The sequence below is a fragment of the Desmodus rotundus genome, chromosome 8 (genome assembly GCF_022682495.2).
Source record: "Desmodus rotundus isolate HL8 chromosome 8, HLdesRot8A.1, whole genome shotgun sequence".
Classification (NCBI taxonomy): domain Eukaryota; kingdom Metazoa; phylum Chordata; class Mammalia; order Chiroptera; family Phyllostomidae; genus Desmodus; species Desmodus rotundus.
Genome location: NC_071394.1, coordinates 31,473,022 through 31,487,423, shown reverse-complemented (window position 1 = coordinate 31,487,423; position 14,402 = coordinate 31,473,022). Strand labels below are relative to the sequence as shown.

At 36.0% G+C, this 14,402-nt stretch overlaps 1 protein-coding gene across 2 annotated transcripts in view; it reads right to left on the bottom strand.

The window, feature by feature from the left end:
- Positions 1-14,402, bottom strand: part of RAD54B (RAD54 homolog B) — a 79,171-nt gene that overhangs the window by 29,116 nt on the left and 35,653 nt on the right. For both annotated transcript variants that reach the window (XM_024572484.3, XM_024572485.3), the window contains 3 exons: positions 8,214-8,408; positions 5,552-5,833; positions 2,350-2,512 (listed from right to left, as the gene is read on the bottom strand). In XM_024572484.3, the coding sequence (XP_024428252.2) occupies positions 2,350-2,512; positions 5,552-5,833; positions 8,214-8,408 (640 nt within the window). The remainder of the gene's footprint in view (positions 1-2,349; positions 2,513-5,551; positions 5,834-8,213; positions 8,409-14,402) is intronic.

The window sequence follows — 14,402 nt, the reverse complement described above, 5'->3', positions numbered from 1 at the left end:
ATAAAGGAGTATTATAAGTGGTATAAAATACCACTTTATAGTTTTTAAAGCCCTCTGACGTGTATATTTAAAAAGTTACAAAGTCCAAGGGAATTAAGGATATTATCAAAAACAAGTATAGTTTGTTCATCATCCTATTCCTTACTGCTAGAAACAACCAAAAAGCAATTTTGTATCTGTTTTCCATTTCAAAGACAGAAATAAAATTGTAAATGTGGGCTGTAGCCCCTATTATCACTTGTGACCAATAATTTGCCAAGGCAAGACCAAATGCCAGGTGAGTGACAGAGAGAAAATAATGACCCATCCTTTCACGGTGAAGGGAAGACAGCAAGAAAGGCTGCACTGGGAAGAGGCACCTTGAGCAGAGCTCTAAAAGGTGAATAGTTCTCTACAGAAATTGAGCAGTTCAGTGTAGCTGGAACTTGAACTGAATTCCAAGCACAGAAACACAGCCTATGAACCGGGCAAGACAGGCAGAAGACAAAGGACGAGGATGCTTATCCTTGAAAGCTCAGACTGTATCTTGTAGGTCAGCCTTCCAAACATAGGCCTTTCACGACTATTATCACAACGTTTGCCCTCTGTTGTTATTTATTATTTTTCTTCAAATCAGCACTTTTTAATTTAGATTTATTTGAAAGCTTCCTAGGCATAATTTATCTGTGAAACCAGAGCTAAATGTGCTTTTTTTCCCCTAATAATACATTAGCTAAAATATGCTACTATTAAAATTTAAAAATGAGGCCTGCTCATATATACCTAAAATGACCCCACACACCACCAGTGGGGTGCATGTCACACATCAGCACACAGTGCTCTCAGTTCCGAGCATCTGAATGATTTTAAGCAAGGGAATGCCACGTTCAGAACTGTTTTCAGAAATATCAAGCTGGTGGAGATAAGCAGAATGGATTTAAGGAGCATGAGAAGCAGATACGCAAATTAAGAGTCACTACAACAATCCAGACAAAATATAATTTTATCATCTCAGTTACCACAGACGCTGCAGTGGGGCAACAGAAAAGATTAGGGATCAAATCATATTTACAAGGTCAAAATAATTAAAAGTTTGGGATTGATTAGATTTCGAAGGCGAAAGAGAAGACATCAAAGATGATTCCCAGGCCAACTGAGATAAGATCTCCAAAGAGAAGAGCAAATCTGAGAGAGAACCAGTCTAGACAATTTCCTGAGGAGAGCATTCCCTTACCTGTCACCATTCGAGAGGTTCTCGGAGTTTGGGGGAACTGACATTCCCAACTCCCTATTAAATGACCAATTTAAAAATCAAGGGCCTACATTAAAAACAAAACAAAACAGCCCTGTCTGGTGGCTCAGTTGCTTGGAGTGTTGTCCTGTACACCAAAAGGTTACAGGTTCCATCCCCAGTCAGGGCACATACCTAGGACACGGGTTTGATCCCCTGTCAGGGCCCGTACAGTAGGCAACCCATTTACGTTTCTCTGTCTCTCTCTCTCTAAAACCAATACAAATACCCTCCTGTGAGGATTAAAAAGAAAAAGAAAAAAGAACTGGAAGGAAATATACCAAGATATTAACAGGGACATTTGATTCTTATTTCCTTTGCCTGTTTGTTTTTTGTTTGTTTGTTTTTTATATAGAGGGGTGGTCTTCTATCATATCTTTAAGAGAGGATACTATAATTCTTTTTTTTTTAAGGTTTTATTTATCTATTTTTAGAGACAGGGTGAGGGAGGGAGAAAGAGAGAGAGAAACATCAATGTGTGGCTGCCCCTCACATGGCCCCCACGGGGACCTGGTCCACAACCCAGGCATGTGCCCTGACTGGGAATTGAACCAGCGACCCTTTGTTTCACGGCCCGCGCTCAATCCGCTGAGCTACCCCAGCCAGGGTGGATACTACAGTTCTTAAACAGAAAACTCAATTTAAAAGAAGGAGAGAGATCTTTTTTTTTTTTCTTTCTTTCTTTTTTTGACGTAGAGGTGAGATAAGAAAAGCCTTTTCCTAAAATTCTCACAAGGAAAATTAAGCCTTCCACTTTATATGCATACCCCTTTGTCATACTAGTAATGAGCTCTTATTATACCACATTAAGGTCACTGCATTTATTTGTTTCTTCAAATAAAGAGTGAGGACTATGGTCCTGACTCCTGTAATGTATGCCCAGCTCCTGGCAAGATGGCTAGCACACACATGAAGAACCACTTTGGAATAAATGAACACATTAAGCATCACTCACCATTTAACTAAATTTAAGATGGACCATCTGAGAATCATTGTAATCAGGCTTTTCCTAGAAAACCACTATATTACAGACTAAATCAAAACTCAGATTAGACTCAACAAATGATTTATTTTCCTACCTCATTCCCATCACACACTCATAAAGGAATATGATTCCCTCTCTCTGATGTGGTCGAAGATGATATACCAGGTGAGGATCTGTCACAACATCCACAACAGGGACACAGTTCTTATTGAACATCCGCTGATGATTATGGCCTGGTCGTGGCATAACAAGGGAATCTTAAAAAAAAAGATAAAACTATAATTATAAATGAATTGCAATTTCCCTTTGTTAACAACTACATTATCTTGTTTTAATTACTCATAAGACAGAACTGTTTGAGACCATTTTTGGCAACACACATACACACAAAACTTCAAATTTCGTAATACTAATGCTAAGGAAGAATACAAAATTTAAAAATAAAATCTCATGTATTATTGATGTAAGATTTTGTGCAAAGAATTACAGTTTTCCAAACTTCATATACTCAAAGTGCTCTGAAACCACTGAAATTCACTATTGCCTATTAAGAAATTCACTAAGCCATGACATTTAATAGTTCAGCACTCAAAGCAAAGAGAACTATTTCCAACAAAAAGCATAGGTTGGAATTTTGCCAAGATATGCTTGCTAATGCTCACAGCTTCTTATTCTGGAAAGGCTCCCTAAATTTAACACAAAGGCTCCCTTTATGTTCAGTACCGTATACACTAACAATGACCACTGCTATTAATCAGAAGAATTGAGAATTTTCCCTTGACTTCACCACCATCATTTGCTTCAAGTTAATTACTATATTCATGAATGTCAATCTACTGAATCTTTGCAAAGCAGCATGAAGTAACCATAGGATAATAATGTAATTCTTTAGCAATATGCTAATACAATTTAAAAGATTTATTAAAATACCACCAAAAACACAAAATCAAATATAACTAGATAGCAAGTCTCAACTGATAAATCTGATGTTACATAATAAACTCATCAAAATTATTTTTGAATATATTTATATGTCTATACCATGGTTAAAAATGAAATAGATTTTTAAAAAGAGACAAATGAAAAGAAAAAGAATGACAGGAGATGAGAGGGGAAGATAAAAAATAGGTTCCTGTAGATTAAATAAATATCCATCAATGAGGAAACAGATGGTCGCAGGAATGAAAGTTTAGTCGTGTTTACCATTAACAGTTACCCAGAGAAAAGTTTTCTGTGGATCTTCCTAGGCTTCTGAGCAAGTAAAAAGAATTCTCGTTTCTGAGGTTCATTCCTGGCAGGTAGGGGATTAGGAAGTGAAAATGGAAAACTCAGCCCTTGACTTTCCTCTGTATCCCAGCAGCAAAGCAAGAGTACATTCCTTGTGGATTTCCACCCCACTCCCCAAAAAACGGCTGCATTTATTCTATCTTTAAAAAGGACAAAGGGGGAAAAAGAGAAGATAAAGAGCTATACTGCTCAAGCGAGAAGGACCATGCATAGTCAGTCACCTAGCAAAGTGCCCAACTTCAAGATAAATCCACCACGATGATGGGTCACCAGTTCAGTATTTAAGATGCCCCCCATCTTCACAGTGAGGCCCCATTTAATGCTAACAAAATCTCTCATGCTTTAGTTTTACGTCTACAACCTATTTCTACCCTTGGCAAGACAAAATAAATGAGAATGATCAATCATATATCATTTACACATGTACACATATAAATTATTACAGTAACATTTTTCATTTGCTCAGTCAACAAATACTTATTGTATACAGTGTATACCAGGCACGCTAAGTCTCTAAGGTACAAGAGCTACTAGAACCTACATTTTACACAGGAGGAGGAAAACATTAGTGAGGGAAGTAACTACCCCACAAGGTCAAAGAACCGGTTAGGTCAGTATCAAAACCAGGATTCTAACTCACGTCTCTAATAAGCATTTTTTTCCATTGCCCACAGCCCTCTATTATGTAACAGAAAAATAAAGAGAAAGGAAAATAAAGGAAAGAAGGAAGCTTGTTAAAAGAGCAGATGTGACAAAATATTTGGATAAAGAAAAAAAAACAGAAGCGTAAACTTCCAGTCTATATTTCAAATCAGTCTCAATAAGTTCATATAAAGGTGGGAATTTTCAAGTTGGGGTTTTTATCCCAATTATTCCAACAATTACTTGCATTTAGACAAGTTAGTTCATCTTTCTGGGCCTCAGCTTCTGAAGTGATTGATCTAAGTGATCTCAAAGGCCGCTTTATTTCAAAAATTCTGTTTCCATAATACTTGCAAAAAGGGAAACTAATTATGTTACTTTATACACTTTCATTTTACTACTATTATGAAGAAAGCCTACTCTATTCTCCAACTATTCCACTAAGTATAATTCAAACTTACCTGTCTGTCTCCTCCCCACATGAGAAGCTCTAGTGAGTATTACCTCTGGGCCCATTACAAAAAGATACTCAAGAAACACTTGCTGGGAGAATAACCAAATTTTATAAATAAATAAACAGAAAAAAAATTTTTTTAAATAGGCTAGGAATCATTTTTAATGTGATTTTTAATTAAATTCATTAATGTGAAAATTAACTGATTAAACTAAGTTCTCACTAGTAAAATGTGAATTCTTTATATGACATCTTATTAATATTTTAATATGATGATGCATGTAATCAAGACATAGTCTTCAAAATAGAAGTATAAAAAACATAATCCTGACTCATGAATTTACTAATTTTCCCCTTACTAAATGTCAGATTTTATCCAAAATCATACACATGTAATTATGTGTGTATACATCTATAATTTGCATATTTTCCTTCAATGTATGTACAGAATTTTGATTACTGTTCCTTGGAATTGTGAATTTACTTATAAAATAATTCTCAAACTATATATCATTATTCAACATCAGCATTACCCCTTAATCAGACCGTAGATCTGAAGAATAATATATACTTTCACCTGAAAACATTATTCTAAGATTTATTTATTTACTGTATTTTTAGAGAGAGGTGAGGGGAGGGAGATACAAAGGGAGAGAAACTCCATGTGCAAGAGAAGCATGGATTGGCTGCCTCCTGCATGCACCCAACCGGGGACCTGGTCCGCAAACCAGGCACGTGCCCTGAATCGAACAGGTGGACCAACCTTCGGTTTACAGATCAACACCCAACCCACTGAGCCACAACAGTCAGGGAGCACCTGAGAACTTTATAAGGAAATTTCAACTTTAAATTCACATACCAAAAATCTTTTGACAGGAAAAACAGAATATTCAAACTATGTTTTAACTCTTACTTGGGGCATGTGGGTCATGGCGTGGTTTGCAATTTTGGAAACGGTTGTGCCTATTCTCCTTTGAACCTGGTTTATAGACACTTCTTAAAGGGTTAGAAAAACACTTCCTGGCAACTTGAGAAGAACTTGATATAGCAGGACTTCCTCCTCCAAGCTGAAAACATCTGCCACTGCTGAAATCATCTGGGGAGATCACACCCATGACTTCTATTTCTTTTCCACCAATCATCATTGTATGGCCCTCTTCAATCTTTTCAAGCTCTTTGAATTTATATCCAGTGCCTTTAAATTGAGAACACAAAAAGTTCACTTAATTTACTGACACTCTAAGATGGCAGTCAATGATTCCATAGTCACCTTCTCATAACTGCACAGAATGAAAACTGCTTTGAATCCAAACAGCCTTGTACAACCCCATCAGCCAGAATGAAAATAAAATGTATCATTTGGGGAGAAAAAAGACTAAAAAATCAGAAAAAATAAATAATATAACTATAAAAATTAGCCAAGATTTAGAGAAAGCAAGGCTTTTTTTAATTGTTGAAAATAAAGCCTACTATATGTACTCTTATGGCTTTACCATCTCTGTAGAAAACCAAGCCAAGAAAAGAGTTTGGAGTGCTAGATGGACCCTCCTTCCTTGGGAACAAAATAGAGAAACACCATAGCATCCCTATTTCCACTTATGAAAGCCGGAAGTGTGAAGGAAGGATAACTAGCGACAAAAGCATCTGCTACCACAACCATTACCATACTGTTCCACGTGAGATAGGAAGGTTAAAATGTAGCTGTGGCAAGAGACCACTGATCATTCAAAATCTAGCTCTGAATAAAAAGTGGGATATTTTAATATATCAAGCTTGTTTGAATTATTACTAATTCAACAGACATTATTAAGTGTTGCCATGTGTAAGATGCTGATGGAATGCAGATGAGCAAGTCAGAGTTTGCTCAAAATGAGCCCATTAACCAGATGGATATTGATGAAGTTTTAGACTCCTATGCCTGTCTACATTAAGCACACAGTTACTGTGTGATTACAGTGGGGCAAGAACTGTGCCAGGGGTGTCCAACATTTTGGCGTCTCTGGGCCACACTGGAAGAAGAAGAGTTGTCTTGGGCCACAGTAAATACATAAATGTTAATGAAAACTGATGAACAACAACAACAAAAAAAGGTTTTAAGTAAATTTATGATCTTGTTTTAGGCCGCATTCATAGCCATTCTGGGCCATGGGCCACGGGTTGGACACCCCTGGTAGATGATAATCTTTTTTAAAACTCTAAAAAACAAAAACATTCACACTGCCTGAATTATCAGCCAAGATTGCATTATTAACTCAAGGTTGATATATTTATTACTGTTATAATCAAGCACCCAAATCTTATGTTTGAATGTTTTCATTTTGAAAGCCAATCAAATCACCTTTAATATTTAAATTGGTGGTTCTCAACCACTGCTAGATATTAGAATCACCTGGAAACCTGAAACATCCATTCGTCCAGTCCCTCCCCCCACCATTCAGGCCAAATAAATCACAGCCTCAGAGGTCAGGGCCTAACACTGGTATTTTTTAAAAGCACCTTACATGACTCTAACTTGTGTAAGCAGGGTAAAAAACACTATTTTAAACCTAATTTGCACTTTTTGCTACTTGCAACTAAAACATCATTATATTATGAACCATACGTACACCAAATCATGTATAGTATAATTTATAGGTAAAAGATATTCTACAGAAATTCTGATAATTTTTACCGCTCTTGTTGGCTTTTGAATTTGACTAACAAGCATGAACAAGTTCTCCAAAATTCCAGCCCCTATCTCTCTTAACCAACAACGTGCAGTGAATGTGTGGTGCGATTTTTTCAATTCCTCCAAACACACTGAGCGACACAGGAGACACTGTTAGGAGTTGAAATTACATTGGGCCCTTTGAAGGCAACCTCGAGGCTGACATGGCCCCCCGTGAAAATGAGTTTGACACCCCTGATCTAGGTCATTCCTCACCATTATCTCTTTGCTTTTTTCAAAATTTTATTAGACATTATTGAAATTAGATGTCATTCCACTCCTGATATCAACACCTTTTAAATTTTTAATCACTTAGCAGCATTCTGCAAAGAAAAAGCAGGGGGGCGGGGAGGGAGTGCACTAAGACAAATTGCTTAATCTCAGAGAAATGCCCAACTATATATACCTGGCTGACCGTTTGATTATTTTTTAAATTTTAATTATTTATTCATTTTAGAGAGGAGAAGGGAGGGAGAAAAAGAGGGAGAGAAACACCAGCCCCCAACCAGAGAACTGGCCTGCAACCCAGGCATGTGCCCTAAAGGGGAATCCAGTAGGGGACCTTTCAGTTTGCAGGATGACGTCTAACCCACTGAGCCACACCAATCAGGGCTGACCACTTGAGTTTTTGAAAAAATCAGTGTTTAGAGAAAATGAAACCATGAGCTAGGAATTGCCTCACTGAGCTAGTATACATAAGACTAAATATTATGAGATAATTTTATGTTTATGAGATAATTCAGACATAAGTCAATTAAAGAACATCTTAATCTATCCCTTTATAAAACCCAATTGGATTTCAATTATATAACCAGAAATATAGCCTAATTTTAGGCCAAATCACAAACATTAAATAATATCACAATACCTCTTCCAATGTCTTTGCCTTCCAAGTCCTTTAACGTTAATGAATTTCCTTTGACAATAAGAACAGCATCACCTTCCCACTTTTTGTGTTTTTTCTTTGAAGCCTTACACCAAACGACAGTGAAATATTTAACCAGACTATCAGGTTCCACTTCTTGTCCCTTAGACACTGTTATTTCTTTAGGTGCTGAGTAAACTAGAATAGAAAAATAAAATAAAAACCACATTGCTAAAGATCACTTTAATATTTAAAAGGTCATTCAAACAAAAAAACACACAAGAAAGTCAAACTGTTTTACGAAGTATGACAGCACATTTGCCCCTATCGTGTTAGCATTTTATGAACTGAGAAATTCCAATGTCTGGTGCTGGCATTGCCATCAGTGCAATGAATATAAAGTTTTTATCTCAAAATCTTATAAACTCAGTTGAAGCAGAATAACATAATAATCACTGCTAACATTTTAAAACTCTAGGAATTAAAAATAATATTTCAAAGTCTCTAGGAAAATATCTAAAATCACACATTTGAACAACTGATTTTATTAACAGTGACACAAGTCAGGAAAACTAAAATAAGATCACAGAGTTGCCTGGAAAAATATCTGTAGTTTCTTCAAAAACAAACAAATGTAAAACAGCAAAGTAGCAATGAGACTAAACTTCATGAAAATACTTTTGTGTCCAAGTTACAGAGGCCTCTGGCTGGGCCACTGATTCTAAGAATTCAGTAGTATATAATCAAGAATTTAAAAAGTTCCTTCTTACAAAAGCCTGTACTTTTCTCAAAGACATTTCCAGAATCACCTTATAAAAACACATCTCATGTTACCTAGACTTATTGTGGTGATAATTTCACAATACATAGAAAACATTACATTGTACAACTGAAATTAGTATGTCAATTATACCTCAACTTAAAAACTGCCAAGCCAAATATATGTATGAGGGGGAACCCAAAAACTGGAATTATCTTCTAGAGGGTGGGCCCCTTGTAGTACACGCCCAAGGTAAGTATCCTAGGAACCCATCTGTATCAGTGTACCAGCTGGTGTTGTTGTGAGAGGCTGCATTCAGCTTCAGTGAATTTTGTTTTTGAAGACTCTTTCAATGCAATTAAACATTTCATGATGGGTGATTTATAAGTGCACCTACCCACACTGTGCTGAGTGTTCAGCAGTTTTTGACCAAAAAATGGCATGACCCCTGTGCCTTGCCCTCCCTATTCACCCTATCTTGCCCTGAGGGACTTTTTTGTTTCCCCAGTTGAACCAGATGAAAAAAGTCCTCAAAAGGGAAATGTTTTGCCAATGTGGAAGAGGTGAAACAAACAAAAAAAAATGGCTGAAGCACTAAAAGGCATCAAAATCAACAAGTTCAAAAACTGTTTTGAGCAGTGGGAAAAATGTCTCAGTAGGTGTATTACGTCAAATAGAAAGTACTTTGAAGGTGACTGAAGTTTAGACATGTAAGAATAAATACACAATGTTTTATAGATAAATTCCATTTTGGGGGAGGGTCTCCCCTCATATGATTGAAGAGGCAATTTTATACCGTGTGATACCCCTAACTATAAAGGACATTCTGGACAAGGCAAAACTATGGAGACAGTAAAAAAGGTCAATGATTGCTAGGGGTTGGGGGTGAAGAAGGCATGATAGGTGGAGCATAGCGTATTTTTAGGACAACGGAAATACTGTCAGTAGCAGTTGTGTTTATTTTGGGGTGTTGAGTAAATTCAGATTTTTCCTACTATAATTTTGTATGCAAAAAATGGTGACTGAAGTTTAAATATGTAAGAATAAATACACTATTTATAAATAATTCTGGCTTTTGGGGTGTTCCCTTGTGTGTGTGTGTGTGTGTCTCCCATATACCCAAACAGTCTAAAACAGAAAATTCTCCAGCAACTGCACAACAAGGGAACTGATGTTTGATGACAGAAACCAAGAAGTGGTTGCTGCCTCTGGAGCTGGGGGACTAAAAGGAAAAGGACAGGAGAGAACTTGTTCTGAGTGCATAAATTAACAAAAATAATCACTGATAATTTTATGACTACTACATTTTACTGCATGTAAATTATATACCTCAACTTTTAAAGATAAAACAAAAAAAATTAAGAATAGGTTGAAAGACATGAGCATGATACTCTAAACCTGTAGTGTTCTGAAGCAGGAACACTATTACATATCTATTAATTCAAGGACACTTTGCACTACACAAAACCTCCCCCGGTGGGCCTCACTTTCTCTATTTTCCCTTTGACTGTTCCAGCTAAAACACCAGCTTCCCCAAGAGAAATACAGACCAGCCCCATACTGAGTCTTTGCTCCTGTTGCTCACTCAACTTGTACGCTGGATTTCCAGTGGTGAGATAACAGGCATTCTAGTTACCACAAAATCTCATTGCCCCATGCCCCATATCTTCTACCAAATACACACTCGATTCTAGAAAACTAAAAATAATAGAATTTACAAAACAAAAGCTAAATAATTACCTCTTTAAAATGCACCATTTACTTAAATAGGACACGAAAAACCACTGACATCAGGAATAAGACAAGGATGTCCCCTTTTACCACTTCTAATCAACAAGGTCCAGAAGCCCTAGTCACAGCAATAGGGCAATAAGAACAAAAAGCATAAACATCAAAAAGGAAGAAATTAGACTGTACTTATATGCAGATAAAATTATGTACATAGAAATGCCTAGGGAATCTAAGAACTAATGACTAAAACTAATAAAACAAATTTAGCAGGGTCACGGGTTGCAAGGTTTGTAAGTAAAAAATCAATCGTATTCATACAGACTAGTAAGAAATAATTGAAAAATAAAATTTTCAAAAGTTCGTTCACAGTAGCTCCAAAAAAACACAAATGAAATACTTAAGACAACATCTAACAAGAGACATCTAAACCCTCTACAATGAAAATTAAAGAGCTGTGCTGAAAGAAATTGGCAAAGATCTAAATATATAAAACCCATATTTCATGGATTGAAATTTTCAATTTTAAAAAAGAAACTCTCCCCAAAATGATTTCTTAAAGAACACAACACCAATCAAATCCCAGGACGCTTTTGGTAGAAATTAACAAGCAGATTCTAAAATTCATAGGAAATGTGAAGAACCTAGATAGCCAAAACAATCTTTAAAAAGGACAAAGTTGGAAGAGTTATCCCATCTGTTTCTAGGTTTCTAGGTTTGCGAGCACACGACAATAATGAAGACTGTTTGGTACAGGCAAAAGGAAAAAGACATACAGGTCAATGCAGCAGAATAGCGGGCCAAAATATGGACTGGCACGGGTACACCTGGTCAACTGATATTCAGCAAAGCTGGTGAAGCAAATTCAATGGGGAAAAGAAAGTCTTTTCAACAAATGTTGATAAATCAAATGTATATCCATATGGAAAACGATGAACATCAAGAATTGAATGTTCAATTCAATTCTTGAATTGGAAAGATGAACATCTAATATGAAACGGTGCAGCCACTGTAGAAAACATTCTTGCAGTTCTTCATATTAAATAGTTATCATATGACACAGCAATTCCACTCCTAGGTATATGCCCGAGAAAAATAAAAACATATTCACATAAAAACTTGTACATGAATATTAACAGCAGGATTACCCATAATAGCCCAAAGGTAGAAACAACCCAAATGTCCATTCAATTGACAAATGGATAAAATAAATGTGGTATAGCCATACAATGGAATATTACTTGGCCATAAAAAGGAAGAAACTGATACATGCTACAACATAGATGAACTGTGAAAACATTCTAAGTAGAAGAAGTCAGTCACAAAAGGCCACATATGATATGATTCCATTCATATGAAATGTCCAGAACAGGGAAATCTATAGAGACAGAAAGATTAGTGGTTGCTTTAGGGCTGGGGGTTGAGGGTAGGAGTAGAGGGAAGGAGACAGCAATGTGAAAGCTATATACAGGGTTTCTTTTTGAAGTGCTGAAAATGTTCTAAAATTGCCTGTAGTGATAGTTGCACATACATGTGAAAATACTAAAAACCATGAATTACATACTTCATACAGGAGAATTATATGGTATATAAATTATATCTCAACAAAACTGTTCAAAAACGCACACACACACAATAACACCACATGCCCACTAGACTAACAGCAAAGAAGCCTGACCATGCCAAGTGTTAGCAAAGATGTAAAGCCACAGAAAATATCATGTATTCTGCTGGAAGGAAGGTGAACAGTACAAACACTTTGGAAAGAAGCTTGGCAGACTCTTAAAAAGTTAAACATACACCTACTATACACCTCCATTCTACTGAAGATATCTACCAACCAGAAGAGAAAATATAAGTCCACCCAAATAAAACTTGTACACCTTCAAGCCAAGAAACCAATCTCCCAAAATCCTGAAAAATCCATTGACTACTAGAATTTAGATAATCTCTATATTTTTTTAATTTATTTATTTTTAGGGAGAGGGGGAGGGAAACATAAATGTGCAGTTGCCTCTAGTGCGCCCCCTACCAGGGACCTGGCCTGCAACCCAGCCACGTGCCCTGACTGGGAATTGAACTGGGACCCTTTGGTTCGCAGGCTGGCACTCAATCCGCTGAGCCATACCAGTCAGGGATAATCCGTATCTTCATCATTGGCATTCATGGATTTATAGAATGAGTCTTGATCATCTTCCAACAATGTTATCATCAGAACTGTCAGATTTTTTCTATGAAAACAATTGATTCATATGTAGCCTAAATCAACTGTGTCCAGAATGCATGACCCAATGAAAAGATTCAAGCACTGAGATGTTCTCCTGACACTTCCATCCCCTAATACCATTTTCTTTACTTATTATAGTTTACCTGTTTTTAAATGTAAATGATCATATGCCTATCTTGCTTAAAATCCAGTAGTCTTCATGGTCTTAAAGAAAATATGATAGTTCCGGTCAAAGGATCTTCCTCTTCTCTTCCTCCCATGTTATACAAATTAACTTCTATTTCCCCTTTCAGACAGTTTGAATTTCCCTGATTGCCAAACTAGAACAAGCTGCCCTGTTACCTCAGCATTATTTCAGCAATTATTTATGTGACAAATTACTTAACACACCTAAACTATAAAGTCACGAGAGGAGGGGCTGTTTTGACAGTATTCATCACCATATTCCCAGAACAAGAGATACTCTTCAAAACTGCCACTTTGAATCCAGGTACATTTTGACTTCATGTTTATAAAAATATTTAATTCAGAGAGATTAATCTTAAAAGTAATTTTCATTGAGAAAATAACCTTCAGAAATTAACTTTTAACTCATCTCCATTACTATTTTTATTTTCATTACAATGAATTGTTACCTTCAAGATTATTTTTTAAGTAAACTTTACAACAAAGATTTAATCCATCGGTCCCTTTTCTATGTGTCATATTTTACTGACTATAGTTTTGTCAAAATAAGTTTTATAACCATAATTTCTACCAAATGTACTTTTGCTAAGTCAAATTTTGAATACCTAAATATTATCAAGAATTTATCACTCCATCAGTTTTTGGTCAAGAAAATTTACCAGTTTTTAGATAAACTGGTAGTTGTCATGTGTTATATAGGTTGTTTTACCCACCTTGATTTTCCCAGATAAAATTTTCAGGGTTTTAGTATAAACTAAAAGGACAGGATGCTTTGATTAGTTTTCGAATTCTAAAGAATTTTGTGGTGTGAAATTTTAGCCAATTTTAATTCATTTTCTTTTGGCATTATTTCCACCAGTAGCAGTTACTGTGCATTGAACAAAAGACTGACAGTATCTTTCTGCATTTTTAAAATCTGTTCATTTTTTATTAGGTTATCCAAGAGAAAAATGTAATTCCTTAGTACTGGCTGTGTAATAAGTACTCCCTAAACGTTACCTGCCATCATCATCATTTTGCCCTTGTCCCTTTCCCATTTAGTCCATTTTAAATGTAGGACTTGGGGTAGGAAAAGGACAGTGAATAATTCCAAAAATTAGAATGAAGACAACTGGAAATTAAACATATAATGAACATAATATTTTATCTACCCTACCTGTATTACATAAAACATTGACTAGTTTGCTACATCCCAGACTAACCACCCCTAACAATTTCACCCTAACTGTAATTTTTATTTCTAAACTGGGTTTTGATCTATTTTCCCCATGACCCTGTAATGTACTTCCCA